The sequence below is a fragment of the Trichoplusia ni genome, chromosome 2 (assembly GCF_003590095.1).
Source record: "Trichoplusia ni isolate ovarian cell line Hi5 chromosome 2, tn1, whole genome shotgun sequence".
NCBI classification, from domain to species: Eukaryota; Metazoa; Arthropoda; class Insecta; order Lepidoptera; family Noctuidae; genus Trichoplusia; species Trichoplusia ni.
The window spans coordinates 6,799,281-6,819,609 of record NC_039479.1 but is presented as its reverse complement, the minus strand read 5'-3'; the positions used below and the strand labels follow the sequence as shown (position 1 = coordinate 6,819,609).

The window sequence follows — 20,329 nt, the reverse complement described above, 5'->3', positions numbered from 1 at the left end:
TCACACAAAATAATACAGTTAGGAATGTTTATTTACAACTATAGTACATATAATATAGGAATTAGTTTTGGCTATGAGATCGTCCTGATTTTCTGCCCATGACGGGGCTGCCGCCCATTTGTCGTAGGAGGCCGCGAAGGCCCTTGGCTTCGCGCACGCCGCTCTCCAGCTGTTCAGATGGTATTGCGCAGAAGTCGTCCACTAATGGAAGAGGCCCACTCAATCTCTCTGAATACTGAGAGAGGCGTGACTGGTGGCCGATAGGCGACGTCTTCTCTACTAGTTGTTGAGGTTGTGCCTGGAAAATGAGATGTCATGGTAGTTTGAGCCATTAATGAAAGAACAGCAACAGTATTCTATTTTTTGTTAAAATAGTTCTAGCTTAATTTTACACCAAATGATCATAAACTTTTGTCTTTATTGTAATAAAAAGAGATTTCAAATAAAAATGTCAATGTCCTAAATTAAATCAAATTATTTACCTTTCCAAAGACAGCAGCCAATTTGTCTTGAAGTCTTTTCACCATAGCAGCATCACTTTCATAGCTAGTGAGTGTTGGTTGTGGCATGCACTGGAACACTGTAGCTAGCAGGTTGTGGAGAGACACCAGCACACTGTCCTGCCATGCCCGGGTGAAGTACAGGCTGAATGAGGGGTTCTCTTCTGGCTTCTGAATGAACGGTAGCACTGAAACATTTGATTTCAATTAGCTTGAGGATTTCAGTAATATTGTTTGATTATTCTTTTTTTTTCAGGTGTGATATTGGTGATATTTAAAAATATATTAGTTAAGTTTTAAGCTGGTATATAAAAATGATAGAAGACCAGAAATATGTACCTAATTTAATGTTGGTATTTCATAGCATACTTTCCTCTAATTAAGGAAAAAGGCTTAGTTCAAATACATTATTAATAGTGGGTGTTGGGCGTAAACCAGTGAGTAAATTAAAGTTGTCACTTACTGAACCAGTCCCTCCACTCATTCTGGCCTTGAAGTTCAGGTAGCATTTTCGATAGGAAGTCTATTATTCGTTCATTACGAACTGCACCGGTGCTCTGTGCTGCTGTCACTAAGTACAACTTGTAAAGGCTGTATTCTAGCTTCCTAACAGCTGTAGAATAAGAGACATTACAGTTAAAATTTTCGTCATTTTATATTTCCAAGGCCGATAAGATATTAATTTACTACGTACCTGGTTGAACATGAATCTCCAATTTCGAGAAAACAAGTGTGTCTAAGTGCGACCAGTATTCTTTAAAACCATTTAGGTCGGAGACATTGATATAATGTACAATTTGTTCTACTATTTTATCGACTCTAAAACCTTTGTCTTTATCTGTCTTTAAATCGTTGTCGAAAGCTTTCACTGTAGATGTAAAACCCCTGAATAATAAGTATTCACGCACCAATTCGTCCACGAATTGTATGTGAGCCATTATCTGATAGAAAACTATAAAATGCGCATAGCAAAGATAAACAGTAAATATGCAGTGCGCCTAGTTTGTTGACATCAAATTATGACAGAAGTGTTGTGATTTGTGTTGCGTTTTGTTAAGTTTAAGCCACAGCAAAATTATGTGAACGATTGTATTCGATGTGTATTTGTTTATAATTAATTTTGATAGTATTGGATTGTTTAATTTTTCAACGAAAAATATAACAATAATTGGACAGCGGGCTGGAGCTGGGGAGGCTTAGGAGTTTTTTGCCTCCTGTAGGAAGCGGTGAGGGGCGGGCATCGTGTAGATTTTTAAGAAAAGGCGGTCCATTTACGGTTTATGTAAATTAATTAACAATTTCAAAAGTTTAAAGTTTTATGACATTTGAATTTATTACTGTTTCATTAGTATTGTTGTGCGGGTTGTGCAACTTGAGAATAGGTACAGAGTAACTTATTTAATTGTTTAACTTATATTCCTTTTCCATGTACATGATTTAAAGTGAAATTGTTAGTATTTCCTATGTAATAAACAGGAAACTCAAGCTGGACAAAAAGCCTTCCTTTCAAAAATATAGGTAACTGACTCTGCGACTGTCTACAAAAGAACGCAGACAAAAATGGCCAACCTATCAAAACAAAATCGAAATGTCAATGGCTTTCAATCAGCTGTCGATTTTTTATTGAGGAATAGAAGATAAATTATTTGTATATAAACCAAAATGTGCATTGTTAAATGAAAGGATGTTGCTAAGTGTAGTGGTGTTATAAAATCGGCACGGTGGTGTTAGTGTTCGGCGGGGGTGTGTGCGGTGGGCGATGGCGGTGGTTGCGGTGTGAAGGTGGCGGGCGCGGCTCGGAGTCGCAGGCATGCGGCGGCATGGCGGGCGAGGCTGCGGGCACGTCGCGCGGCCTCCGCGTCTACAAGATCGTGGTGCTGGGCGACGGCGGCGTCGGCAAGTCCGCGGTCACGCTGCAGTTTGTCAGCCACAGCTTCTTGGATTACCATGACCCTACCATAGGTAACTGATGCTCCTCAAACATTTAGCCCATTGTTTACATCATAAAACTAATAAGTGATAAGAATCAATGCAGACAATCGTTTTCTAATTTGATTAAGTAGGTACCATATGGAGTCAATGGGGACTGTCACCTAGTGTTTGTTTTAGTTTATAGTTTAAAATATAAGTATAAACAGTAGGGTGAGTGTTGCATAAACTTTATTTGCAAACTTCAATGGACTGTTTTTGTAAATGTTTCATTGTTAAAATATTTCTGTACAGTTATATTTTATTATAATTAATAATAACAATTCTGATAATAGAAAGTCAAGGTATGAGGTAATCTAATATGCCACCCACAACCAATCTACCCGAGTTACAAATTGCAGTGCAGTTTATATGTGTAGTCACTAAAATGGACTAAAGATCCATTTACAATTCAATGAAAAATATAATATTTCTTTTCTGCAGTTTTTAAATAAATCAGGGTTGCAATGGGTGTCCAGATTTTCCCACTAAGATAATTTTGGTGTGTAATACAGAAGTTGGTAGTATACATATGCCGTAAAGTAAACTAACCATTAACCATTATAGAGTACTATAACATTAAAATGTTCTGAACTTTTCAATCAAACAAGGATGACCTCAAATTGCCAAAGCTGCAAAGGCATTTTGTGAATAAGAAGTCTAAACATATCATTTTAATTAAGTCTAAATTAAATTGTGTTTTTACAGAGGACTCATATCAACAACAAGCCGTCATAGATGGGGAGCCTGCCTTGTTGGACATATTGGACACAGCAGGACAGGTAACATACATAATAACACACTTATTGTCATCTTCATCCTAGAGTAACCCACTGCTGGACATAGACCAGTCTTTGTTCTTGATATTCTCATTCATCTTTTACCCTTTTTTTGCCCTATTCTAGCTTACTGTTGTTATTAAATTGTAATGCACACAGGGGGTTGACTTAATGAATTTTATTGTATACTTAAATATTATTTGTATACATACATTCAGGGAAAAGAGAACCTAAATACAAAAAAAAATCACATACCAAGCTTAACAATATATTTTTGTATCTGTTTAAGATCTCTTGATTGTATTTTAATGTACAAATTTTGTAGTGTAGTGCCATAGTTTAGGAAAGTGATTTTACTAAAACAATTTGATACAAATTATACTTTCAAATATTCTTAGATTGTTGATTTTCTTGGATCTTATTGCAGCAGTAATGGTCTCTCAATACAAATCATTTGATTATTTAACTTTAGTTAGATGAATACTGCCATGTTATTAGTGATCAATTTTGCCCTTGGAATGTGGATGTACAGATATTTCACAAATTTAGTAAATTTACATCATAGCCTATATTATGTGTATAAAAATGAATATAAACTCAAGGGATCAATAAGTGTCCACAGACCCTCTTCAAGAATGATCCTCTTGATGTTACCAACTTATAATGTTACCTTAGCTAGAATTGTCTCTAACATGAAATATTATAAAATCCTGCCAAACGTCATATCAAGTGTTCTGCATCTGAGTTCAGAAAATCATTATTTGTAATGATTTCTGAATTGTCTTGAATATCCCTGATTTGCGTCCAGGTGGAGTTCACGGCGATGCGCGAGCAGTACATGCGGTGCGGCGAGGGCTTCGTGCTGTGCTACTCGGTGACGGACCGGCGCTCGTTCCGCGCCGCCGCCGAGTACCGCCGGCTGCTGGCGCAGGCGCGGCCCGCCGAGCGCCTGCCGCTCGTGCTCGTCGGGAACAAGCTGGACCTAGCGCCACGGTTTAGACAGGTACCACTAACGACCGTCAAGATTTGTTATTACATTAATGCAACATTTAATCACACTATGCTAAAACATACTTAAAACAGATTATATGTAGACTAGTGTATCAAATAACTTAAGGTGAATACAACATTTCGATAAATAGCTCAAAATAAGGAAAAGAGAAAATCTAAAATTAACTTAGCATTTAAAGTAATGACCATCACAAAACTTGAAATAAAATGGAATTTACTCGTAGGTGACGACAGAGGAAGGCAAGGCACTGGCGACGCAGCTCGGCTGTCCGTTCTTCGAGACGTCGGCCGCGCTCCGGCACTTCGTGGACGATGCCTTCCACGCGCTCGTCCGCGAGATACGACGGTTGGAAAGACAAAGACAGGTATATACATAATAATGTAATATTCAAAGTACATCACACAAAATGTGGTGTGATTATCTAAGCAAATACGCGGTGTACGTTGCCAGAAATCACAAAATATAGAGAGGTCTGAAAAAGAAAGGGAGGCCTTTGCCCAGCAATGAGATCTAAAACATGATGTGAGTAATAAGGAAAGCGAAAATTTTTGTGTTTAAATGCTTGAATGATCCATCATAACTTCGACTCTGATGGTAACTCTGGACATGGACAGTTATACCATCAGAAGTCTAAATTGTATTTTATCTTCTTAGTCATCGCTCATGGGTACTGGTATATCGACGAGCGGCGGACGCAGGCGCTGGAGGCGGTTACGCAGCATCTTCGCTTTGGTCTTCCGACGGAGAAGAAGGCACCACACCTCGCCGTAACACGCAAACACAATTGTAATTGTCAACACAACTGTAAGACCTTTACGTCATTACGTCACTAACGCCTAAACATGGCGTCAAATAACAAAAAGCTGTTTTAGCTATATTGTGATCGAATTTGGCGCCAAAAATGAATACCAATGTGACTTTTGTTACGCGAATGTTAAAGAGGATTGAAATTTACGACATAGTCATATTGATAATGTAGTAATAACATTTTTTGAGAATTAATTGGAGAATATTTATTTAATTGGCAACACTATGTCGTCGATCAAAAGTTAAAATTCCTGTCCGAACAGTTAAATATCGATTTTAATTAAAATAACAATAAACTGAATTCCCGTCGAGCTTTTCTGCATTTAAGAAATTAATTGAATTTAAAATGTTTCTTCTTCTACCTCAAAATGATGCTATTATATGTTACAAACCCAATATGTGGGCGACGTTATTACCCTATAACATTACGTTAACCTAAAAATATGGATAATATTGCCCGCGGCTTATGTGCGCAAGTTCTAAATGAGCTTCTAATGTGATAAACTAAGCTTATCTTGTTTGTTTCAAAATGCTCAAATGGAGTGGAATATTGATTATTTAAGGTACACTTGCATGCTGCAAGCTAACTGAAGCAAGGAATTTGTTAACATTGCTTTATATCATTCAAGAGAAATTGATATATTACTCATACATCCTGTTGAGCAATGATCTTGATTATTCTTATCTTTCTATTATTTTGATGTTAAATCTTTCCAGTGTTTATTTATGAATTTTAAATGTAAAGACGTTTTTGATAGTTGTTTAGAGCTAAAATCGTTTCACTTTAGAATTAGACGAGGCCTAGGTACGGTTTCACACAAAGAAATCGAAACAATGTGCCACTGAGTCGAGAGTTAATTAGGAAAGCATTTTCTTTAGGAGACATATCTTTTAGCTTATATAAGATCTGTAAACCTGTGTAATTTTTATAAGCGTTAATGGTGATTCAAATAGCCTTCCTTTCCTACACAATATGGAAATGAGGTTAAATTTCAATAAGTCACTCGACTTTAAGAGAGCCATTTACCGATTGTAAAAATGACACTTACCTAAAGATCCAGGCTTATACAATTTCGACGTTTTTACTCCAATTTCGATTGCTCCACCGTTAAATTTTCCTCGGGTGTTGCCCGATAGAAGCCATATAGTATTTATGTTGCCATATCTAATAATGCTTTACTTCGTGCATTTAATTTAACCTTGCCATAAAATTTCTATACATTGGTCCTCTTACTAAATTTGTTTTAAATATATTGGATACTAGTTATTACTTTAGAACCCCTTTTACTGTAGTTAATATGAGAATATTTAGGCCTAAAATGTTTCTATTTATATTGTTTGTGGCATACGGCCTTAAGTAACTTCTCGTGATGACGACTCACACGCCTTGAAATGTTTTCAAATTATTATTTTAATTTAAAATAATCTGTTTTCACATTTGAATATTGAGTCTTAAATTTTTCCAATATTAGAAAAAGTTTTATCGTGACGAATATGGTACTTAATAATTGTTCCAATAAAATAATATCCATGTAATTTATCACATGATTTTAAATAAAGTTATTTACAGTGTATACATATACAGTTTACTGCATACTTGTATACAAGAGTAATTTATATTTGTATATAATTTTGGGCACCAGTACCTAATAGTTTAGACCATGTTATGTCTTCCGAGTAACGGAATCAGTGAAAGCAATAAGTAAGTGTAGAAGTTGTTTTACAATACTATTTGTTTGAACCATTGACTAGTAGATGTTTTATTTAGGAGTTTTAATGTTTAGCTTGTATTACATAGGTATGTAGGTAGGTCGCGTCTGAGAGCTGGCCGGATGGCTGTAGGGAACCATTTGAGGTCTGAATAAAACGAGGCACAGTTACTAGACAGTAGCGTTAAGAGTTCGAATAGTCTAGTCTAGATTTTAGATTCAAGGATTTTAAGACCCTTTTACCACAATTTTTAGCATAAAGAAATAATATTGTGAGAACATTTTGGCAGTTTTCAGACAGGCCTATAGTCAATAGTAATATAAATCATAGGGGACCTTGTAGGTAAAAATAAATTCCAAACGTATTATACAAACGCCATAATCGTGTATATTTTAACAACCAAAGCACCATTTATATTGAATATTGAAATTTTGGTATTTTTATTTGACCTCGGAGTACAATTAAGTAATCTAAGTGAGATGTATCGAGCTCTTCGTTTAATCTGTGTAACAGAAACAGCAATAAGTATATAAAGTAAATTTATATATATTTAACTTTAGTGTGTAACGTGATTGGTGTATGTATTTTTGAAGTACCCTTAGTGTCGTGGGAAGACTTGTGGATTTGTATAATGTTAGGTCGATACGCACAAATATTAGTGTAGTCGTGACGTGTGCCCGTGTGAGTGGCGCCGCGCCGGGCGAAACGTTTGACAATACAACTAGAATATATGATATGTAAGGTTAAAGAGAGATTCCTAATTACAAGCAATATTAAACGCCTAACGGTAACTTATTGTGATGTGAGTGTTAGCCTGTCATTTAAACTTATAATCATATTTTAATTATACGGTTTTATCACCAGCTTTTTCAATGTAGTTTGGATGTTTTTATTATAATGATTTGTGTTGTCAAATGCTTCGTCTTGGTACAATATTCAGTGTATGGCGGGTGACGCGAAGCCGCGTCTAACCCTCTGTGCGATGAAACGGTGTCAAAGTATGGTATTCATTGATTAATGTCGCGATAAAGTTGGGGTTTCGAATTAATTATCACGGTCTAAATAGTTCCATGTCCATAAACTGTGGATAAAAATATGAAGTTTATCTAAGTATAGTCGATTTGAGACCCCACCCTAAGCGTAAAGCATTGCCATTTGCCGTGCAAAGCCTACATCTTAACCAGGGATTATATAATCTAATTAAGCCCTTAACTACTTTAAAATAAAGTACAATTTAATTTGTATGGCATGTAAATTATGTTTGTCATCAAGTGATTGTGTTATTGTATTCAGTAGTAAGGTATCTGTAGGTTCTAACTCTAGTCACTATTGTTTTGTATAGCTGTTAATAGATGTTCATCTTACTGATAATATGGGGCTCGCTGGTAAAATAGGAGCTTATTAATTGTAAGGTTTACTTAGCGTGTCTTGTCCTAGTATTGTGAACGCATTGTAGTGTAAAGTTGTTCTAGTATTCACTATGCATGTGATTTTTTTTATTTCAGTGTTCTTTCTAAGCTTTCCGAAGTTAAATCTGGATGTATTATGTGAATTATGCAATTTTCTCGTCATTTATGACATATGAAACATGTTTGTGACGATTTCATCAAATTATTTAAATGTAATGTCATGGAAAAAAAAACAAAAGTTTCTCTGATTATAACCTTTTTTCTGTTAATGCTTGCAATTTCATATCGAGATGGTTCCTAGCATTAGTTTTACCTAAAGTCTTCTTATTTTACCAGTCGGCCAGCACAATATTATTAAATAATATTGTAGTATTAGCGTTATCGGAACAAACCTCGTTGTTCACTATTTATCACTTTGCCACGAGTACTAATAATCTTATTGTCTGTAACGGAGTAAAATGTTTAGGACAGTTTACAGTTCATTGCGCAATTTGTATGATGTCGTTGTTCACAAATCTAAACGGCCATACAAGCCCAGACATGTATACTTGACAATAAATAAGGAACGTCGAATTGAAAAGAAAGTATAAATATATGTTTAATCAAATTATCATACAAAAATACCTCTTACCTCTCTTTTTAATCTAGAGAGAGTTCACTTTCGTTGTTTTCCGCAACTAGAAACAGGCAGAACTGGATTTAATGTTACAAAAATTAAAGTATTTTTTGTTTATTGTCAAGTATCTATTTTAAAATCTAAGTACTTTTCAAAATTGAGTATTCCGTGCTATCCTATTACCGGCCTAAGTTAAATGTTGTATGTATTTATCGGTATATAGCTGTTTATTTAATTCTATAAAAAATGTAAGCTCGTCTATTTAGCTTGCTATTGTCACCGTTAGTACAATCGGTCTAAACTTTTAATATCTTTTTCAGTATGTCTGATTTTAGTTTCCAGAACATTCTTCACATGTCAGTAGTAAGTTTCTTTTAATTGAAAATAGATAAACAAGAATTATCCTTGGAGCCGCTAACTTAATTTGACATGAGTATTGTCATGGGTGCTTACTAATTATGACCTTAAGTCGTTCAAGACTGCTTCATTTATTATTAAATGATGCAACGGTTTACTCGTATTTATCGGAAGTGCCCAAAAAGTGTCGGGCCAAAGCTTCGGATACGACGCGGCGAGGTCGCGAGTCGAACTGACTCAGTCTCACGATAGTTGCTTCATTTATGGAAGAGAGCTGGCATACTACAGGGCGTTTCGCTGCAAATCTTATTGCTAGACTGGTCATAGGGCCCTTGTAGACAAAAAAACAGTACATGTAAAATTAAGGTAGCAGGCTATAATAAGTGTTTCAGGAACAAGCAATATAATGTTTTACAAACGCCGCACTTCTTAGAGTACTAGTTGTTCAGAGTAGTCAGTATATATTTAAAATTGACGCTTATAACGTATTTACATTTTAATGTTTAATTAATATATTCCATAGATTAGATGGTTATTAAGAGAGTATATTATTATCCTACAGTAGGTGATTTGAACAATAATTATTGAAAAAAAATATTTCGTGTTATGTACAAAATTTTTATATGTTGAAAATTGTTGTCATATTTTTGTTTGGTTGATGTAGGTTCCGTTGTGGTTGTAAATAACTAGGCAACACTCACGATATGATAGTAAAGAATTAATTTATATACACAAAACACCGCACTAAAATCACAAATATACAACAGAATGATTAAAGTCAGTGCAATCTAATCAGCGCGAAACAAGAACACAACAGATTCTAAACAACTACAACAACTACTTATTTACAACCTCAACAAACATCATAACGAGACCTACAGTTTATTTAATTTGAAATTAAGTTTTAATAAATTTAGTATATTGTTAATTAAGAAAAAAAACTTAACAAATTATATTGGGTCACTACAGTCGATATATTTATAAATACATATTTAGATATTTACCTATTTTGTTATGTGTAATAATTTATAACACCAAATAGTACCTTTCAGATTTGTATTTATATTTAATGCAAGAATTGTAAGCAGTGTGTAGAGATTTTGTTGAATAAATGTCATGTTTCGAAAGCGGTGACTTTTTTATTAATGGGCTCAGAGACGAAAGAATCTAATGAACGCTAGCAAAATACACCAAGTCTTTGGGCTGTTTTTGAAATTCAAAAACATGAAGAGTCGGTCTCATTTGATTGATATGACCTCGTGTACCTACTTATCACCATGATTCAACTGAACAAGTGACTGATAGTAACTTCAATGGTGTAGGTACTCAAGAAAGTTAAACAACCATGTTGGGTATTTAAAAAAAGAGTAAAACATAAATCCAATTTGAATTTATATTTTTCATTTTTGGTCCTTTTTTTTTGTAAACTGAGTTTTATACACAAAAAGACGCCAATATTGTTTGCCTTTTTTAAATACCTAAACAAATTGAGTATAGCTACAAAAACCTAACTCCAGTTACATAACACTCCTTAACCATAACAGTTAACGACCGCGAACACTATAAATATTCAGAAGATCATTTGATAACTCATTCGGATCTGACATAAGACATAACCCCCTACCCCATTACTACATAACCCCTTTAAGACATGTGCGCACAGCGCCATCTGTGGCACTTGGCACTTGGAAATATACAGTGACATTGTTCTAATACAGCGTTTATTTGTGTGCTACTGTCACACATTAAAGCTCCAGAACGAAACAATCGTTTTCAATCGCACACACACACAGCGACGCGCGCCCAGATGAGTTAAACTATATATCCCTACTAATATTATAAATGTGAAAGTGTGGATGTTTGGTTATTTGTTACTCAATCACGCAAAAACGGCTGAACGGATATGGATGAAATTTGACATGCATATAGACTTTTACATGGAAAAGAACATAGGCTTCCTTTTATCCCGATTTTTGAAATAGTTTACTAGGGAAAATAGAAAAGGTGTGTAAAAGCTGTAAGATCACTGAGGGGATGTATCCGTGGAAAGGGGTACCACCAGACGCTGTTAACTGAAGTCCACGCAGACGGAGTCGCGGGTAACAACTAGTTTACCTATATATGTACATATGTGTGTGTGCCTACACACAGAATGGAGTGGTCAGTGTGTCAGTGTTAACTGCTTTCAGAAGAGTGTCATAAACACCAGTTAACGGCTCTCGGGCACATGACGCCGGAGATTTATCACCATCTTTAGGGCTCCTACGTGTGAACATCTCGAGGACAAAAAAGGAAATAATAGGTGCTTTTCTTTATTATGATGGGTTTTTCCTGTAGGCGAAAAAGCCAATTATATAAATGATTTGTCCGGTTTTGGGACACACTGACGCCACCGCGAGTTACCGAAATATGTGGACGATTTATTTTAGTTAGCATGTTTTTTTTTCAAATGAAATTTATACATACATCCTTCTTATACATACCTACACAAAAGTACTATAATTGAGTCCAACTATTTACCTCTCTACAAAGCTTTACTCTCCTTGCATGACAAAAGAAGTATAAGTCATAGAAACCCCTCTGAACGGAATTCCGCAAATAATACCGATGACAAATAAGCTATTTGACATAAAAACGTCAACAGCAAACCTTCCGAAAATCCCATTTTATTGTACCTACAAAGTTTATGTCGCTTGCAGGGGCGAATATGCTGCTTCTATACGCGAACAATAAAATACACATCACACCTATACCACAATAAAAATAAACGCTGACTGTCTTTACTGCATATTTTATTATACCGAATATAGTTACATTATGTTTACCATCTTAAAACGTAGTGAACATACACCTATTATCTATTTTATTATGGTCACTGTTTAGTTAGGTGCATTTGCCACTGGTGGACAGAGGGATCTTCCTTTACATTTTTTTTAAATTCGACTGAGATTAGAATAGGACATTCTAATCTCAGTCGAATTTACAAAGTTTTATGAAGTTGAGATTCAAACAATTTCTTTCTGTAAACACCCAGACTCAAAACGAGCTTTCGTGGATGACACAAATGCCTGTCTTACTTGGTTTGGCGTAGAGACCTCTTCAGCTATCCGAGCAATTGAATTATAATAAGGGGCATAAAAAATATAAGTAGACAGTGGATATCAACATATTTATTTAGCAGAAATCCTAAGAAACACAAGCGCGTGTCTACCCTGTTCAATCTGGCGTCGGTCTAAATTTAATGACATTGTTATGAACACTTGGACACCTCGTAAAGAGATATTGAAACCTTTTACGTGTCACAATCTTATGAAATTTGTCTTTCCAAGGACTTAAGAGTGTACTAAAGAGTGAGAAGAGTTCTCAGCTCATGATATTTTTATTTTATAGGTAAAGTATGTGAATTATGTCTCAGAGTAAAACGACTCAAAATAATTTTATAGACGGTTACAAAGAAGCGAAATTAACGATTCTAAAAACAAGCGAATTTTCTGAAATTAGAACGAAGGATATTTTATTTCAACTGTTAAATTCCAAATATTCTCATGTGACAATCGACCGTCACTTTATACGTTAACTATGAGTCCATAAACTGCGATATCATTTACCTATTAAAGTCCTAGTCTACCTAAGTGATAGATGTTCAGGACGGCTGAAGTAACCAAATAAGTAATATGGCGTGAATGGTTAGATAAATCCGGAACCGTGTTTTTCTAAGAAAAGTCTTAATTGTGCACAAACTTTTCGCTGAAAGAATCTATCTACTTCCTCACCTACCAGATAGGTAATTACAGTTTGGAATCGTCTAATTTGAACTTTGGTCTTTAAAGTAAGTTTTCAGGATTTGTATCAATTACATGTCTCTCGAAGGGGTTGAGACGGGGAAATGTAGACCTGTTGCTCCTCCCACATTCCTGAGTGTCCCCCGATGCCTGCCTCCCTTATTGCTTTATTTTGGGTTCGAGTCAGTCGCTCGCGGGTCAGCCCACGGGTAGGCCGCGCTCCTCTCGACCAAGATGTCGCAAAACCGATAGCGATCGTAGTTTGTTTTCATGATAAATAAAATTTCACTTGTGTGTTCCAGAATTCCAATCGTTCTTTTAAAGCAAATTGGTTTGAAGGAGTATATCTATAAAAAAACTTTTCTTTAATCCTAGCTTCTTTTAACGGTTTAGTGTGATAGTTAATTTAACATTAGATAAAACGAAACAATATTTGTTAGTGAATGTACAATTTGTGACTAACAGCCGTAATATCTACATTATTAATACTTGAATCTTACATTATAAAATCTTCACCTATCTAAGTATTGAATAAAATATAAGAAAATAAAAGTAGATATGCCAAAATATTAAACAGTGCCCAAGCATCGTAAACATGCAAGTCCTACAACTTTTATTCTTATTCTTCTTCGTACCTGTTTTATCCGGATCTCTGTCACCCCGGGTGGTGTATAAAGTGGGGGTCCTCATGGCCTCACGCCTGGACTCACCTTTCGACCTGGAGCGCTGCGGCCCGGCCGTCGACTTGGCCTTAGACAAGGTCAACGAAAAGTTTCTGGCCCATCACGGAATTGAGCTGCAGAAGGTGCAAGGCAGGTATGAGGCTAACGGTTGGATATGAACTTTTTTTAATTTTTAAATTGGTAGACTACCTAAGCTTGCATACTGGAAAACTACGACATTGTATGAGAGCAAGCATCCTGATAATAAATATACCACTCCATGGCTCAATCTGTTTAAAGAGACAACTTAAAAAGCCATACCTTTACGACAAATATCAGACATTCCTCTAGTGAGATATCCTTCTATTCGGATATCTTAAAGAGAATTACCTATATCTTCGAAAGAGATCAGATATTCTTCTAAATTAATTGAAATTAATTCATTTGAACTAGCGAATAATTTTAACAATCTTTATCATCTAATTTTAAGCCTCAACTTTAACAAATGGAGGTATTTGTAATACAAGGATACCTTGAAGATTAAAAATTCTATCTTACTTTGCCGCAGTCCTATTAACTAAACAATACTATCTGTTTCCTAAAGCTTAATCGTTGACGATAGCCACAGGTGTGGTGCTACAATAAACATGTTGAAACACACTCAACAGCGACATTCAGTTTCACTTACCTCGCTAATGACGGTCCCCCGTGGGAACTATTGCCCCTAAATATGTCTCCAACCAAGAACAATTCAAATCAAATACAACGAAATGTTTTCAAACAAAACTGTAGGTATTGTTCTTCAAAATTTAATGTTATTTACAAAATTAGTTTTTTCTTTTAACTTAAACCCATATAGTTTAAATAAAGCTTTCTAATTACTTCAAAGACACCACTACCACACTACTGTATAACGGTAAAAGTATTTTTGAGTTTGTAATATTTTTTTCCTGTAAAAATGACTCCATCTCTAACGAATTTACTTCTTGTGTAAAGGTTGTTCCGGTTCACACAAATTCAGGGAGGAAATCGGTTTTCCAAATATTGGCATCTGAAATCGTACACTCGCAGTGGGTAGACATAGTAATCAAGGTTCAAACATATAACGAAAGTGGTCTGTGCCTAGCATTGGAACACATATAGGCTGGCATTAAAATATATACGACACTAGCTAATTGGACGAAGAAATAGGGCATACGAGAACAAATAGTCTTTTAAACTTACATGAACTGTTTAATTCACACGCTACGCCACCAAAAGCTAGTTTTCGATAAAATTCGGGTTGATAATAAAGTTACAAAGCGCACTCAGCAGGTATAATCCAAGTTTCTTCTCATCAGTAAGCTCAGAACCGTCTGCGATCGTAAACCTCGGGTTAAGACATCCACTTTCCATTCCTCGCATACAGCAGCTTTACTGACCATCACTTTTAGATGCTTTAGCTTAGGTGTTTCATGATTGCATACATATTTCATATTTGACGGTTTTATATTATAATCAAGTTTTATGCTGTGCCCGCTTTTACGTCAGTTACAAAGCAGTTGCAAAGGCTTTAATCTGGTAGCAGTCTTCAAAAGTTCCAGGAAAGCGTTAGACATAGGCTGATATATATTGACATACTTATTACCTGACCTATGCCACAATCACAGGTTTTTATCTAGTTTAGGCTAGGTTTAGTCAGTTCTCAAAATTACTCAATAAGTGTTTACTGCTAATAGGTCTTAAGAAAAACGAAATAAATGATTTCGTTAGCTATTTGGGAACTGGGTTAAATCAATGTCAAACTTACTTTTGATCTAGATTTATGTCATGATAAAAACAATATAACGCGCGTTAACTCATGATAAAGATTCCGATTGGTTTAAAACTAATCGGATGACCCCGATAAATACGCGTGATGAATCATTTGTAAGGATTTTCTGTCTAGTTTATTATTATACTTTTTACCTTTCGCGTTTCTTCTCTTCACTTATATTCGACTAATTAGTTTATAATAATGCATTAAAAGCTCACCTTGCTAGGATAATGTGAATAAATCAGTAATATAACATAATCTAAATATTTAAATGAAAGAAGTACATGCTAATTCCTGACATTTCTATGTAAATTTTGCAAAGATACTCTGAAGGATCGAGAGCGGAATGAATTCAAATACATTATGCCTTTTCCTTTTGGCGAATTAAATTTGAAAACTCTCCTGTCGGGTAATAGCTTATATTTTCTCGGGTACTTTAGGAAGTTTTCTTGTTTCTTTCCCGCGATACATAAATCTTTTTATATAATACTCTGCACAGTAATAAAAGTAAATTTGGAGTATTTTCTGCGTAAAAATTCGCGTATTTTTACTGAATTTAATTCCAAGGGCTACTCGTCAGTGTCCAGTATCTTCTTTTATAGCTTCAAGTGGGAGTAATTGTGAGGTATAACTAAAACATCTAGTACTTATCTAATCTAGATCTACACGACGATTACTTCAATGACGAAAGGAAAGTCCCCACTATCGACAATCAGAATTGAAACGAAGGCAATTTCGATATTGGCGAAACATAACATATACCAAGGTACATTTATTTTGGGAAACATTACTAAAAAATGCTTGTTTTACTGAAGTATTTAGAATGGATAAACTATCTGCTTATAACCTGTACATATGATACCAAATAATTTATTCCTTCTCTTTGGGTTGTTACTTTTTTTTAATAAGAACTTAGATCAACAACTAAAACAAAATCTATTGTATATAGATAGTTAAATAGAATATTCCTTATTGCACACCACTAAGTACAGGATTTTATACAAAAGAATAATTAGCTGGTGCCACAATGGGCGGTGTTAGCGCTAAAGGCTTTATTGTACATTGTGATGAGAAAAAAAAGTATTGAATATTGAATTATCAAAAATAACTTACACAAACTTTACTTAGCATCATCGTCTCAGCTTATAGCTGTCCACTGCTAGACATAGACCACTCTTTGCATTCTTCAGGGTGGCATACTTAGCATATATCTACTCGAATCCTGCCAGCTTTATAAGATGACATGTAAAAGTGATGACGTCTATCCTATTTGCAGAATAAATTATTACATTTCATTTCTACATTATCTACCACTTTGTCCACAGCTACCCATCCTGCTCGGGGGCTATAGCGCCGGGCTTGGCAGCGGACATGCACTTCAAGGAGGATGTCATCGCCTTCATCGGCCCCGCCTGCGCCTTCGCTCTGGAGCCCGTCGCCAGGCTCGCGGCCTACTGGAACACGCCCATCATCACCGGGATGGGCGACCAGGTACTGTGTACTATACTGTTACTAAAGCTTTAGTTAAAACTGTTGACACCTTAACATGTTTTGGGAAAAGTAAAATTGTTTTTGGACTCAATTAGAACTTGTAAGACTGTAACCAGTATTTTCGGGGATTTAAAACAAAAGGTTGCATTAGCTAATTATTTATATATTAATACAAGTAAGTATAATTAAAAACTTTGAAGGCTACATTCTAGCATATTATATCCAAATGCAGTTTTTTCATCGCCTCCGTAGACTTGGCAAACATATACACCAATCAAAATTTTGTAGTCTGACTTTAAAGGCTCATCACGAAAAGCTTTCGTAGTTTAATCATAAAAGTATAATGTACTAGTACCAGACACATCCAGCTAGACTTCAAGGCAATTATCTCCAGTGGCTTGTACGAGATATTTTCCTCAAGTCAAACGCGCCTGAAATAGCCTCCCTAATCTTACTCAGGCTGTCTGCTTCGCGTATATTCTTGGACTGAAGTATTCTTGCCAACGTCATTAGCTTTACTTTGAGAGTGAGAGTGTCTGAACCTTTGTTGAAGATACTTTTAACCTATGAACAAATATTTGTATTTGAGAAAGATCATAAATATAAACATAGTATGATAAATATAACAAAACTGAATTGAGAATCTATTTGAAGTCGATGGAAAGCTTAAAAAATCAAACAAACGATTACCTTGTACCAGCAGCAGTGCCATTCAGAACATCGTCATCATCCTAGCATTTTCCCAACCATGTTGGGATCGGCTTCCAGTCTAACCGGATTCAGCGAAGTACCATGTTTTTCAAGGAGCGACTCCCTATCTGACCTTCGCAACCCAGTATAACACGATACCCCTTAGTTAGACTGGTTTTTAGACTTTCTAGCTTCTGATTACTCGTAACGACTGTCAAAGATGTATGAATAACAGTCGGGATTCACAATTTAACGTGCCTTCCGAAACACTCCCGGAACTCGTTATGACAAAGATGGTCACTCATACGGACCAAGCGCGTCAAGCGTAGCTTAATCTTTGATCTATCAACTTATGCAGTTATAGCTTAGCCAGGACATCTGGTGGAAGAACCGAACACATAAGTACATCGACGATCTCTAAAAACACAGCAAATCTTCTTCGGGCAATTAGTCTTGTTTAACGAATTCTGAGACAAGTTGGGCGCAGTTGTGTCTGATCAAATTATTTCATTATTTGCTAATATGACTTGAAGTTTATTGCATATGTTGTGCCTAATGAAGATAAACAACTTGTTTGCAAACAAAGTTAGTTTATAATAATATTAGCTATTTAATATGTTTTGTTATCTCTTGGGAGGTAATGGTTCTAGTATTGTAATGAGTTTTGGCTAATACTGGATAGAAAAATATGTCAATTTCGTTTAAGTACTGATTGAGACTAAATTTATCATATCTAATTGAAGTTAGATATGATAAATATCTTTAGAAATAAATGGTATTATTACTAAAGGCGGTACGAGTCCGATGTAAAAAGAATCAAATAAATTATAAAATACTTTATTTTTTCGAAAAAACAAAAAACATTTATTTCTAGATGACATTTTAATGAAACAAATAACACAAAAATATTGATTAAATATAAGACAAACGATCAACTAAATGAGTGATTAATGTTTGTTGTCCGAGTGCTACGAGCTACGATTTACGCACGTAGCACCTAATTCGTAGCACGTAGCACCGCGTAGGCGTAGTTGTAGACACGGTTTATTAGGACTATTATTTATCACCTTTACAAACAATTGGATGGATTTAACAAGTTAAAGATTGTTTTTTGAACTATAAAATAAATATGTAAAAACTTTACTGGTACTTATCAAAATCAAAATCAAAATCAAAAAGTTTTTATTTCAAATAGGCCGTATCTCAGGCACTTTTAAAACGTTATATTACTGACTCTAGTTGCACGGTTCCAAAGTGTCATTCTTATGGAGAAGAACCGGCAAGAAACTCCATAAGTTACTCTTTTCAAAATAAAATTTTACAGTAGCATTTTACATTAAAATGAATGTCTGCAAGAACAGCGTAAATTAGCAAAACAAGTATCAAATAGCAAAATGTTAATGAATTTGAGAAATTTTCTATAAAAAACTGACCTCCAGAGAAGAAAAATAAAATAACGTTACAATGAAGTAAGTTTTGCTGAGGTTTACACTGTTGATACATATACAAAGCACATTTCACAAAAAAAAAAAAAAGGAAAACAATAATAATTTAATGATAATTTTACATAATCTAAATATGTAGTCCTAATCAAATCCTTAACAGGAATGTCAAGGCATGTCATAGCTTCTATGAATAGAGCTGTGGCTAAACTAATAGTAGATAACAAGGAAAATAAGATAATGATCTAGTAGACCGCCAGGGAGACCACATGTACAGAGATAATACTAAGTCCACGCGCGTTTATCATTTATATAATCACTAATTTTATAGTACGCTTTCTTTACCAGCATAGATTTAACGGTATTTTTAAACTTGTTTAATGGTAAACTGGTTATAGTATCTGGCAATTTATTATAAAATCGAATAGAATTCCCTAGGAAAGATTTGGCGTTTGTTTTGGATAAAATGACTTATGACTAAAATGGGATTGGGTGGGTCTTAGCAACTGTAAATTCGATCCTTAACTATGTTTGGTCCAACTGGCATTTAATCGAAGCAAGCATTAGACAATTTTTATATCAGACCACAATTATTTAATCATTATATTGTATTTGTACACTTAATTAGCTTCAAGAAGTTTATCCTCTTAATATTCTAAACTAAACTGAAAAGAAATTAAACTTTCGAGGTTTATGGTTACTTATAAAAGCTTGTATTGAGATCAGATAAAGTTTTGATAATTTAATGTTTGTAAGTGTACAGGTAAAATCAATTACTGGAAAAAGTAAAAAATATGTTTTTCTATCATTTTGGTAATCAATTTTATGAAAAGTTTTAACCTATGAGTTCAGATTTTTTTGGTTAAATGAAATAACTGTTAATTCTGGATATTTTAAGAAAGAACTTTATTTTAGGAATCTTTCTACCATGAATAACCACATTTCCAGTAACAGATCGTTAAATAATTAACAGAGTATGGTGAAACTTTGTCTAAAAGGCTGACGTTCTAAACTATTTTGAAGTGATTTAAAATGAGCTCTTTTTATCGTATCTTTGATCAAATAGCATTCGCCGTGATAACATCTGGTCAGCGGCAGATCAAACGCTACTAATGGAAAACTTTGAGCTGATCCTGTCGGCTTAACCCTTCACTCTTTACTTAGTCAAGGAGTGCCGAGAGTAGCACAGGGTTAATGGGTTTTGACTATATAGTTGACTGTGTGATGCCATAATTTAATGTGCCTATATTATATTCGTATAATCTGGAAGTCCTTTAATTTTCATCATTCTTTGTATAATCGAGTTTTT

General features: G+C 34.9%; 3 protein-coding genes across 3 annotated transcripts in view; 2 read left to right on the top strand and 1 right to left on the bottom strand.

Moving 5' to 3' along the window:
• Positions 1-27: 27 nt before the first annotated feature.
• On the bottom strand, positions 28-1,520 carry LOC113505458 (WD repeat-containing protein 91). Its single transcript, XM_026888155.1, has 4 exons — positions 1,195-1,520; positions 964-1,113; positions 483-688; positions 28-298 (listed from the first exon to the last, which is right to left on the bottom strand). Exons 1-4 carry the CDS (start codon positions 1,436-1,438, stop codon positions 62-64), a joined length of 837 nt encoding a protein of 278 aa, XP_026743956.1. The 5' UTR covers positions 1,439-1,520; the 3' UTR covers positions 28-61.
• Positions 1,521-1,848: 328 nt separating this feature from the next.
• On the top strand, positions 1,849-9,955 carry LOC113505445 (GTP-binding protein Rit2). Its single transcript, XM_026888129.1, has 5 exons — positions 1,849-2,462; positions 3,177-3,250; positions 4,056-4,250; positions 4,483-4,623; positions 4,914-9,955. Exons 1-5 carry the CDS (start codon positions 2,321-2,323, stop codon positions 5,028-5,030), a joined length of 669 nt encoding a protein of 222 aa, XP_026743930.1. The 5' UTR covers positions 1,849-2,320; the 3' UTR covers positions 5,031-9,955.
• Positions 9,956-13,441: 3,486 nt separating this feature from the next.
• LOC113505438 (atrial natriuretic peptide receptor 1) overlaps positions 13,442-20,329 on the top strand; it is a 51,832-nt gene continuing 44,944 nt past the window's right edge. Inside the window, exons 1-2 of the mRNA XM_026888116.1 lie at positions 13,442-13,756; positions 16,723-16,888. Of these exons, the coding sequence (XP_026743917.1) occupies positions 13,536-13,756; positions 16,723-16,888 (387 nt within the window). The 5' untranslated portion in view covers positions 13,442-13,535. The remainder of the gene's footprint in view (positions 13,757-16,722; positions 16,889-20,329) is intronic.

Coding starts and splice junctions, on each gene's coding strand:
- LOC113505445 (XM_026888129.1), top strand. CDS start 2,321: ATGGCGGGCGAGGCTGCGGGCACGTCGCGCGGCCTCCGCGTCTACAAG. Junction 2,463..3,176: donor TTACCATGACCCTACCATAG/GTAACTGATGCT, acceptor GTGTTTTTACAG/AGGACTCATATCAACAACAA. Junction 3,251..4,055: donor TATTGGACACAGCAGGACAG/GTAACATACATA, acceptor ATTTGCGTCCAG/GTGGAGTTCACGGCGATGCG.
- LOC113505458 (XM_026888155.1), bottom strand. CDS start 1,438: ATGGCTCACATACAATTCGTGGACGAATTGGTGCGTGAATACTTATTA. Junction 1,114..1,194: donor GGAGATTCATGTTCAACCAG/GTACGTAGTAAA, acceptor CTTATTCTACAG/CTGTTAGGAAGCTAGAATAC. Junction 299..482: donor TGGCTGCTGTCTTTGGAAAG/GTAAATAATTTG, acceptor CTCATTTTCCAG/GCACAACCTCAACAACTAGT.